We start from the raw sequence: 12500 nt of genomic DNA, 5'->3' as shown, positions 1-12500 counted from the left end.
AGATCACATAGCCATTAATAAAAAGAGTAGGACTCTGGGAATTGTAAGAAGCTACGGAGGTGCACATATTGGTAGTGATCACCAGCTCGTCACTGCCACATTAAAATTAAAACTGAAAGACCTAACAAAAATGTAGATATAATACTTAGGTTTGATACAAAAAAATACTTTAAAAGACGAAGAGCCGATAATTAATGAAGGATGGTGTGATATTAGGAACATATATCAGTCATTTGTTCGTGAAGTTTTGGAACAAGCAGTTATAAAGATAATACCATGTTTATAAAATAATACTTGGGATACTATAAAATGAGAGAAAGACAGACATTTGATTGTTAAAGGTTTTCGAGGAAGCAATGAAAATAACAAGGCAGAGCATGCTAAGGATTCCAGTGTTGATAGTGATGTCAAAAGAAAAGCCAGGGAGTGACTATGATGTAAGAATTGATCATAGAATGTTTAATGAAATCTCTACTGGGGCATGAAGAAGAAGCATGCATCTATCAAAGAGAAAAATTGATCTAATACTACAGAAGATGAAGAAAGGCAACACTGGCTGGAACACTTTAGTGAGGTCATGAATAGGAGCAATGAAGGGAATAATTTGAATGATGTACCTGAAACTGAGGAGGCCATTGGTGTGCCCACGAATGATTGATTGATTGATTGATTTGAAGTTCTCTGGTATCTTGATGCCCATGAAAGAATTCAGTGTGTTTGAAGTCGAAACTATCATTAAAAAACTCAATACATGGATACTCCCTGGATATGATGGAATAACTGCTGAGATGATATTCGCCAAAAAAATGAAACAATTCAAAGAATACTTTCAAGATTATTTTGTACAATGGGGAGTGAAAAAGGCAACACCTGATGAATGGTAGCTATGAGTGTTAGTGAAAATGACAAACAAAGGAGATCTGATTTATTACAATAATTACAGACTCATCACACTTATGTCAGTTGTCAATAAGATATACAGTATGCTCATTCTAAAGAGAATAGAAAGATTGATGAAAAGCTGAGAAATACACAAGCAGGATTTCAAAATGGTAAAAATTGTACTGATTTAATTTCCATTCTAAGACATGTTGTACAGCAATGTGTGGAATATAGAAATCCAGTTTTGATGGCATTTGTGGACTATGAAAAAAACCTTTGATAGTGTGCACCAGCCAGTTTTATGGAAAGTCCTGCATCTTCATGGAGCTCCACTTGAATATGTAAATATGATTATGTCTCTTCATGAGCATACTAAGTTCAAAATTATTATTAGTGGAGTCCTATTAAATGAGTTTCCAATGAACAATCGAATATTCCAAGGGAATGTGCTGTCTTTCTTGTTGTTTATCCTCCTCGTGGGTTTTGTAATGATTAGAACAGTTGGGGAGTGGTGGGGAAGGATTTGACTGGATTGATAATGTAAAATTCACTGACATAGAGTATGCTGATAACGCTCTCCTAATTAGCAGAACACCACAGTATATACAAAGCTTGCTTAACAGAATGCATGAAATATCACATGAAGTAGGGCTCAAGATAAATAAAAGAAAGACAGAGATGATGAGAACGGAATATGCGATGGAAGCTAAAATACCATGAGAAGGAAAGAGGATTAAAGTTGTAGAAACACTTAAATATTTAGAAACTATGATATCTAATACAGGATCTTTAGGATTGAAGTTTAATGAAAGATTGAAAAAAGCAAATCAGACGATGATTAGGTTTAGTAAAATATGGGAATGAAATACTCTCAAATTACTTATAAAGACCAGGGTATATATCAGATTAGCGAGATCGGTGTTACTGTACGAACATGGTATGATAATGAAACAAAGCCCTCAGAAGAATATTGGTTCCTTACCTGACAGGACAGGATTAGAAATGAAACTATAAGAGGGATTACTCGAGCGCCATATAAGGATGAGATCATGATGAAGGGTAGACGAAGATGGTTTGGGCATGCTCTTCGCACTCCTCAAGGGAGATTAGTTCACCAAACTTTCAACTAGGCTCTACAAGGCACTAGAAGAGTTAGAAGACCCAGGCCTATGTGGTGAGGACTATAAAGCGTGAAGTAAGAGATGATGAATAGAGAAGCATTGATTTGAAAGCTAAAGTTAGAGACGACTGGCAAAATCTAACTGCGGCCCTTTGCGTCAATAGGTGTAGGAGGAGAGGATGATGAAGATTATATATAAATGGTTGTTATGCAGGCTTAATAAAATAGCTATGGATGCCAGGTGGTTTATCAAGAGGTTTCCTTTTCCCTAACGGTTTCTTTATCCTCCTCTCCGGCATTCATTTTCAAAACCATTCCTTACTCTCCTCCCTCCAATGGAAGAGGCAATCCTGCAGAATACTTAGCATTTTAATATGAACCCGCTCTGCCATGTTAACCATTTATATCCAAAATTTTATATTGAATTATGGACTGTAAAAGTCAATTTATATATATATATATATATATATATATATATATATATATATATATATATATATATATATATATATATACATATATATATATTTATATATATATATATATATATGTATATATATATATATATATATATATATATATATATATATATATATATATATATATATATATATATATATATATATATATATATATATATATATATATATATATATATATATATATATATATATATATATATATATATATATATATATATCAATGTACATATTGTTTTTGTTATCATTATTATCAAGTTTGCTTTTAAGTATGATGAACATTTTCTGTTGATTTTGTATCCGGAGATATTGAGCAAAATTTAGGACCCGTAGGACGTACACTTCGCCAGTATCGTCTAATGCAGTGGTCGAGTAACTCTTTTGGGTGTTACCCTAAAATAATTTGTGATAAAATGAATTTACCCATGACTTTAAAGTACTTTAGGGGACAAACCAGTTTACTTACAGAATTAGTGCAAAATAAATGCAAACAGTATTTATGTTGGAATAATGTTTGTTTATTTCATCTATCATTAGGAAGTAAAAGTCTGTCTTTTAGCATTACATGGCCCCCATGCAAAATTATTTACTATCATGTAATTCAAATTCATACGAAAACAAAATAGGAATTTCTATTTAATCGACTATCATTAGGGAAATATTTATCCTCTCTGACAGAGGAATGGCACACAAATAATGAAAAATTATTGAAAACTTGAATAATTTATTAATATCAGGTCACAAAGGCTTTGGAAAATGATAGTATTTCATCTTTGATACAATAATCTCAGTATCAGAGATTTTTTGTCACTGCTACTTGGATGCTCTCTTCAGGATCCAAACGGGTTCTGTAAATTTGTTTTTATATTTATAAGGTTACACAAACCTTATTCACAAAGGTAGGTTGTTGCAAAAAGTAGCAGCCTTTTAGTTGCTTCCAATTGTGCAGTTTTATAAGCCTTTACAGCCTTTGCTATCTAAAAACTTAAGAGGTCATCTTTGGTCTCAAATTTTATGCTAGCACAATTACCTCTTCTGATAACCCTTCAGGCTCTTCAGGGAAATCAGGCAGTTCACATTTGATAGTATGGAAATCAAGCTCTAGAAAGTAGTCACAGAATCTACTCTTAAGTTTTGGCAGCAGCCTTGCAACTAAATCCTTCATTTCACTGAGAACGCAGTCGTAACTTAAAGAAAAAAAAAAAAAAAGTCAGAGAGGTTTGGAGAGTATGCAATGTTAATGAATTTTAATTTTCTTCTCTTATATTGGAGCTTTGTTACAAATGTTAATCTTTTTCCCTTGCAAAGATGAGATAAATTTTCTTTCCTTGCAATACCGTATTCCTCACGTTTACATGTCCAAAATGTCAGCAATTAAACAATAAGATCTAGCCAGGTTCGATTTCTAAACTTGTCTGCAAGTTTGTGTTTCTCATCAGTCAGAAATAGTTTAAATTCGGTATTAAGAACCTACTCTTTTTTTTTCTAACTACGATGCAAAACTCATACTACTATAGTAATACACTTATAAAAGAAGTTAAATATATTATATTATATGTATATATATATATATATATATATATATATATATATATATAAATATATATATATATATATATATATATATATATATATAAATATATATATATATATATATATATATATATATATATATATATATATATATATATATATATATCATAGACTATTATAATAATATATAAAGGAAGTGCTAACCTCTGATATCAAATAATATCAAAACTGATCTTAGGTTCTATAATGCATTCTTACTCCAGTTTATATATATATTCACCAATTAACCCCCAAATTTTCTAAATTACCCTATTTGGGGTAATTTACTCCTTTTCCCCAACCACTGGTCTAATGTATGGCAATATTCGGGGAGTACATGCCTGTATTCAATGTGAGCGTATATATAAATTTATATACACATACATACATACATACATATATATATATATATATATATATATATATATATATATATATATATATATATATATATATAAACTGGAAGTGTCCGTAGTTGAGAGTATAATGCAGAGAGCATGGTCGGGAGATTTTTCTCGAGGGTATTAAGCTTGAAATGACTGATAGATAAAGAATCAAACCAAATATTTCCAGGAAAACTGACCCCATGAAACAACTTGAAATTCTCTCCCCAAAATGAGAGATTTGAAATGAAATAGCACTCACTTAACTGCTGTTATTGCCCTTGGACTATGACCAATCGAGGCAACAATTGCTCTGATACTCAAATCAAACATAAGCTATTGCAAATCCTGTTAGAATAAAAAATATATTAACTCATCGATGTTTATAAACAAGGATCTTATAAAGAGGAGTCGAATTTCTGGAAAAAAAGTTAATACAAAATGTATTGGTAAACGTCAACCCTTTAAATCAGGAACGATCGACTTACTTTAAGGTACCATCAGTAACGGTTCTCTACAATACACATCACCGCAAATTATTATAAAACCTACAGGAGCTAAAGTTCTATCGATGTAGTTGCACTTGTTGACGTCACTCACTTTGCGTGAAGAGGCGGAGATGCAAATACCAATGACATAAATGAAATAAAAAGTTAACATTTAACCTTAGTTGCATCTACTTCACTCATATCTTTTTTCACTTATATATGAAAACAAATGTGCTTCAATCAAACTGTTTACAATGAAGGACTCGCCATAATGTTATGACTAATTTATCCTCTTGGCAGATTGAATTCCTCATCACCATGTTAGTGAAAATATGTCATCTTAAACTAGTTTTTGAAAACCATCGAATTATTTCACCGACATTCTCAAATAATGAAAAAATAAAACTTTTTTTCCTACTCTCCTACCCAGGAATCATGCGCGCGACGTGTAATAACTGGCAAAATGGAATTCCATGTATGTTTGGTGTACTGCTTATGAGACTTCTGTGTAAGTGTAAAAAAAAATATATATATATATTTTAAGATATTTAATGTGTAAAAGTCTCCTCCCCGATTCAGCAATTATCTGTCAATTGTGGCAGTGGACATTGTATGTTTCACTTGGCCCCACTGATTGTTAGAGGAAAGGATCAAGACCAAGATGAAATTAGTAACACGCAAGTACTTAAGTTCCGTAATAACTCGAAGAGCTTTATGATAATTAAAGCATGGCATTTTGGACAAAATATAGACAGAATTATTAATTGAAAGTTGGGTTAGGCGAGTTCGAGGCGAGTCTGATTTCTATTCAGAATATCCATGGCTTGTTACTTCTAAATGCAGTACTTACGCATATTACTTTATGTTTATAATGAAAAGACAACATCTTAGTTTGGTCCCAAAAAATCGAAGATAGCATCTTCCGGACAAACCGAGCTCCATTTTCTATTTATCATTTGATGACATGTCATTCGAATCACTTATTTACGTTATGCGACTCTTAATCCGGAATCCATTGGTTGAACGAGTTATTCAATATAAAGTATATGGTGGGAAAAATGTTTAAGATGCCGTTACATTTCTTTCTCCGGCGAAGTTCATGATTCCACTGTTGCAAAGGGGTTGATGCATTTTTCAAAATTGGTTTCACTTGTGCCATGCAGCTTAAATTGTGAGGCTTACTCCCCTTCAATACATTTAAATTTCAAGATTATCTTGCCCCCAGATTCCAGTTCATCTGGAACGGCATCACTCCCTAAAAAGCTTGGAGTCTCTTTCCACTGCATCATCTTCCTACACACTCCCATCCATGTTATCGATGCCTTGCTAGTCCAAAACTCGGTACTTAGGAATATTACTTTACGTTTTTAGTAAATACACATCTTAGGGTCATACAAAAATAAAAGAAACTGCATTTCCCTATATACCATTTCGTTACTTTTATACAAAACAAACAAATGAACTTTGATACTTAGGTTTTATTTTCTATATAAGTTAGCACTTAGGTAACCGATGAATACTAAAAAACGGGGATCCAGGTCACAAAAATCTTAGATTTTAAGTAAGTAATAAAACGACATGTCTTATTAACATGAACAGTGAATATGGTATCTATATTTAAGCAGAAAGGTGACAACATTAAATGCAGTAACTACAAGAGAATTAAATTAACAGAGCATCATTTGAAAGAGCTAGTGAGGGCACTAGATGAAAGATTGAGATAGATTGTAAAGATTGAGAAACAACTTGGAATTCATGAGGGGGAAAGGGACTGTGGATGCTATATCCATAATAAGGCAGTCACAGGAAAAAAAGACTGCAGGGAAACCAGAAGCTTTTCTATGCTTTTGTAGGTTTAGAGAAGGCTTATGAGAGAATACCAAGAGAAGGGATGTTTTGGTGCTTAAGGAAAAGGAAAGTCCAGGAGAATTTGATTAGAATGGTAGTGATTATTTACAGAAGAACAAGGGCGAAAGTAATAACAGCTGTTGGAGAAATACGAAACCTTCGAAGTGAGTGTTGGATTATATCAGGGGCCAGCATTAAGCCTATTTTTATTTGTGTTGGTCTTGGATGTGTTAAGTGAAGTCATAAAAAATGAAGAGTTATGGGAGTTGCTATAGGCATATGATTTGGTGATTACTGCTGAATATGAGGATGAATTGCAGAGAAGGGTGGTAGAGTGGCATGAGACTTCGGAAAGGGGTGGTTTAAGGATGAATGTGGATAAGACTGAATGAAGCAATAGTTAGAAATGTGAAAGGTAGAGATCAGATAGCTACACAAGAAAGTAGAGGACCAGTTTTAAGACAATTAGGATAATTTAGATACTTGGAATGTACTATAAATCAGGAGGGAGGATGTGAGACTGAAGTTAAGAATAGCATAAAAGCAGCATGGAGAAAGCTGAGGGAGGTAGCAAGAATGGTATATTATAGGAAAATGCAAATCAAGGTAAAAGTCAAGATCTATATAACACACTAATAACACAAGTGTTAATGTAAGGATCAGAAACTAGGGCTTTAAGACGAAAAGAGGAAGCAAACCTAGAGAGAACAGGGATGAGAATGCCAAGGTGCATTATGGGAATATCACTCTTTGAAAGATTGGAAAAGGATAAAATAAGAAGAATGGCAGGATTAGTGAAGACTATTGAAACAATAAGAGTATCACGCCTAAGATGGTGTGGGCATGTGTTAAGCATGGATGGTGGGGAGGCAGTGAGGATTGCTTGGGAGGAATCTGTAAGGGGTAAAATCAAGAGGGAGGAAGAGAATTAGATGGCGAGATAAGGTGAAAGATGTTATCGTGAAAAGAGGTTTGGTGGAAGAGGATTCCTTTGATCGGAGGCATTGTAGAGGGTGCATGAGGCAACCGACCCCTTAATGTAGGGATAACGGTGGGGAAGAAGATTATCATGAATGATACAACTGTCTGTTTTGCACTTTGATGTTACTATACGTATTAACCATTCTGTTTCATTATTCTCCATCAAAAGCAAATGACATAAACAGTTAACAGCCCTTGTAATACATTATGTCCTTTGTGTATCTGTCTTTGGGTGATTCACTTAACCCATCCCATTGTACCTTAAACATTCTGCCTGTCACTCCGTTATTAGCAACACATCAGACGTAACCTGTACTTGCTATTGCTATCCACGACCCATCTCTATACTTGTTAGTTTTACTACTCTATCCTGCATGTGATGATAGCCTGAGATATATGAAGCCGGTCCAAGTCTGGGAGAAGGCCCACCTGCCCACTAAGACTTTTGGTAACTAATCTACATTTGTTTAGTTAGTCTTGAAAAACACAAGTAAAAATGTAAACATCATTCATTATATTATGGCTGTAATATGGAATTACTTCTGTACAAGACAAATATAAAAAACTAATTTGATATAGATGGCAAGATAAGGGGAAAGATGATATGGAGAAAAGAGGTTTGGTGGAAGAGGATTACTTTGAACGAAGGCATTACAGAGGGTGCATCAGGCAAGCGACCCTTTAATGTAGCGATTATGGTGGGAAAGAACACTAACATAAATAATGAACGATACAACTCTCAGTTTTGCACTTTGATGTAACTGCATGTATTAACCATTAACTTAAATTATTCTCTATCACAAGCGAAAGACATAAATATTAGTAATCGCAATCATTATAGCACTAACGACCAAAAAAAAAAGAAAAAAAAAGGTTAACAAGCTTGTAATACATTACGTCACGTATCCGTCTATGGGTGATTCACTTAACCACTGTCATTGTATCTTAAACATTCTGCCTGTCACTTCATTATTAGCAACATATAAGATACAACCTGTACTTGCTATAGCTATCCATGGCCCATCTCTATACTTGTTAATTTCACTACTCTTTCCTGCATGTGCTGATAGCTTGAGATATATGAAGAAAGTCCAGGTCCGTGAGAAGGCCCACCTGCCCACTAAGACTTTTGTTAGGTTATCTTGGGTTTTTCAATACTTGCAAAACAAATTTTGCGAGTCTTAAAAAACACAAGTAAAAATGTGAACATCATTCATTAGGTTAATGCTGTAATATCGAATTACTTCTGAACAAGGCAAATATAAAAAAAAAAATATCGTCTTTATAATCATACATTTGATTAATAATTGTTTAACCGACAAGTACTCACAATCATTTTGTTGTCCTCATAGCAAAGCCGATGATGTACAACATAGGCGATGCTGCCATAAAAAAATTATGGGATGCCATACCGAAGCCGCTGATACAAAACAAAATTATGGGATCCTATAGTGAAGCTGCTGATATACAACACAGGCTATGCTGAAATACAAATTTATGCCATGTCGCTTTTTACTATGGCACACTGTGCCGATGAAGCCTTCATATGTTACATAATAGGGGCAATTTGAATGAATTGTCTTTTAAGACTAACAGCTGTTGCTATCCTTGAAACTAACATGCATAACTAAAATTCAAAATTTTAAGTCTACATTTCCAAATGTACCTTTCCTGTTTTTACAAGGTACATAACTTTGCTTATCTGTAGACAATCTTCATTGCTATCAAAGAATTTACCCTTTGGACACATCATTGCCAGAAAACAGCCGAACATCAATATGGCAATACCAGAACAGCTTACCCACGATCTACTTCCAATTTTTGTATAACACTACATATCGGGAGTACAAATAAACTTAAGCCATAATGCCAACACTCAGCGAAAGGGCGAATGCCTTTTAAAAACTGATTCCAAAATTGTGAGAGAAAAAATTGGTAATTTCTGTTGGGTTATAATGCAAATCAATCTTCAATAATTTGACCAACATTTTTCGTATCAGCTCGAATAGTTCATCAAATATACCCATATCATCATAATCAACAAAAATAAATAAATAATTAGCTTTGTCATTTTCTGCTCTAGGAACCCAATCTAACTCTACAATGATTGAATGTTTGATACAAATCTTAAATATTTCAATTGATATATCTTGCAGTTCTCTTTCCATTGAGTCTTTATTAACAATAGAGGTCACAATTTAATTATATGAAAACTAGTTTACTATATTTTAATATATTATAGCAGTCAGCAACTGCACTACTCACACCAGAGTAATTAACTCCTGATATATAGATGATTTTATAGCTTCATCAGTTCCACTGACCATGGGACTCACTTCATACCCGCTAAATCCACTGTGACTTACATCATTGTATACTATTTTGTTCTATTTTATTTGCATGTACATGTATTTGCTATTGACACATCTAAGGTGGTCCTCAAAAACACCAACTCATCAACACTCTCTGATGACATGTGTACGTAAACATCCTAGTGATTGGCAGAAAGAATGTCTGAACTAAGATAATGGGTCATAATTTTAGATCAATGTCCCACTACTACCGGCAGAGATATGCTCCAGCTTACCATCCTGGCTAATATATGTACAGTTCCTTTCTTTGTACATTTAAATACCTGAAAATTAACGTAATTCTAACCCAAAGGTTGGCTCTCATTCTGAGAGTCTAACAGACTGCCCAGATATTCTAGTGCTTGAACCAGTTCCCTCTATGCCTTGATGATAGGGATAAAACTGGATAACAACAATTAGTTTTCAGCTTGAGATCTAACATTTTGGTAAGCATTAGATTAGCTCAACAACTAAAACAACCAACATGAAGCATAACAATTAACTTTCCCTCTTCACGCCATTTTACAATTTTAAACGCCTCGTAACCTTTGTAACGACTTACAAAGCGCTAGAAAGACCGAATGGCAAAACCATAAATATTTAGTATGCCGTGTCACCTTCCCTATCTGTCCATGAAAAACCAAGATATTAAGTATGTTCCTTATAAATTTCAAGGAAATTCTATGCATTCGTTAAAGCCAACTTTATCATGGGAAATCCGCTTTTCCAATAAGTTGTAACAACTTTCAAATCTTCATATTCAACAGATTACTTCTTGATATGATTGTTTACAGAATTTTTGGTGCTACTATAGCGTGATTCCTACCTTCAGGATTCTACTGTAGTGTGATTCCTACCAAAGAAGGATAGATAAAACACTTCTTGACACAATTTTTATCTATTCTACTCAATAGAACATGCTGAAAAAATCCATAAAAAACACACTTTAAACAATCAGAATTAACTTCAGGCGTTAATATTACAAAACTGAATTACTAATTTAGTAACGAAAATTAACCAGCAAAAACGTGTTGAATGTCACTTAAGATTGCTACGAAGTGGTCTTGATCTCCTTTCAAAACACGCCAGCAGTGTTCATCCAAGTGCCCATGGAGTAGATGCTGTGGAACTCGTCACTTTTTCTTCAAAATCTAAATCTTGCTGTTTAACCAGCAGGTTGTGACCTGCAAGCCATCCGGCTAGGGGTAGTGACCTGGGAAGGGGGGTCCGGGGAGCTTGCCCCCGTCTAGGGGTTGTGACCTGGGAACTACTAGGTTAGGTTAGGTGGGTTTGTTAGGTTCTGTACCCTTGGTAGAAATCACCCTATGGTAGATTTGAAACCCCATATTGAGGTAGGAACAGAAAATGAGGGTAGGAATCACGCTATAATAGCACCAAATTCTTCTTACCAACAATTTACACTTACACTGACAAGTGCTTTACTATGTAAGGTATTCAATTTCCTTTTTTAATTAAATGTCTATCAAACAAACTTTTTTTACAGATACTCAGTCTGATTCTAACCTAGCTGATTAATTGTTTCTCTAATAAGATGGTGGTGGAACAGAAAACTGTGGAATCTTATAAGTATTTTCTGTAATGTTAAGTACACAGCAATTATGTTTTTGCCATTGTTCATATCCAATGTAATCTTGTGTAGCAAAGGGAAAATTATACTCTTAAAAAAATTTTATGTTGTTCTGTGAAAACAGGTTTTCATTTTCAACCCTTAGCCTGACTTCCGACAACAGTAATCTCCTTCCAGCTGGTAATGACATTACCCTATGCAACAAAGACAAGTTAGGAACAGGTAAACAGGCTGTTTCAACTGTTCAAACAACGAATGTACATGTATATAGTTTTCAATTGACAGGCAATAATATTGTTTAGTCCTGTCTTAGGATGATAAGAATATCAAACCCAATATGAACTGAAAAAAAATTTAGACAATTCATTCCCTCCTAATAACAAATAACTATTTCCTGTACATAACTTCGTTCAAGAACTCATACTAAGGCACCCAGCACCAGCATTTTCACATCTTGTTATTATTCTGATGTTAAAATGGTATGGTTGCAAACAAAACGCCCACATCATCAACCATAGCAAGTAATTCTTTCTCCAAAATAAAAAAAAAAATAAAAAAATTCTCGGTTTTCATAAAGGGACTACTCATAAAATTGTTCAGTACTTCTTTTCATATTTCTCGAATGTCAAACCTTTTAAGCCAACTCACCCCGTTTCTTGAAATATAACGGCTCTTAGTCTAGTGTTAGAAGAGCCACTTTGTAAAATAAACTCCCTTTGTATATATAAACCCTGAGGCTGCTGTCAGTTCATTCGGAAATGTGTACCTTTGAACGTCAACTTTAGATTCATCTCTAAGGGATTGAACT

The 12500-nt window shown here is 33.9% G+C and overlaps 1 protein-coding gene across 1 annotated transcript in view; it reads left to right on the top strand.

The window, feature by feature from the left end:
* Positions 1 to 136, top strand: part of LOC137646365 (craniofacial development protein 2-like) — a 471-nt gene extending 335 nt beyond the window's left edge. The window contains exon 1 of the mRNA XM_068379470.1: positions 1 to 136. This exon is cut by the window's left edge and continues 335 nt beyond it. Within this exon, the coding sequence (XP_068235571.1) occupies positions 1 to 136 (136 nt within the window).
* Positions 137 to 12500: the final 12364 nt, after the last annotated feature.

This window comes from Palaemon carinicauda, chromosome 9 (assembly GCF_036898095.1).
Source record: "Palaemon carinicauda isolate YSFRI2023 chromosome 9, ASM3689809v2, whole genome shotgun sequence".
In the NCBI taxonomy this organism is placed as follows: domain Eukaryota; kingdom Metazoa; phylum Arthropoda; class Malacostraca; order Decapoda; family Palaemonidae; genus Palaemon; species Palaemon carinicauda.
The sequence above is the reverse complement of the archived record's forward strand: the minus strand, read 5'-3'. Positions and strand labels throughout refer to the sequence as shown.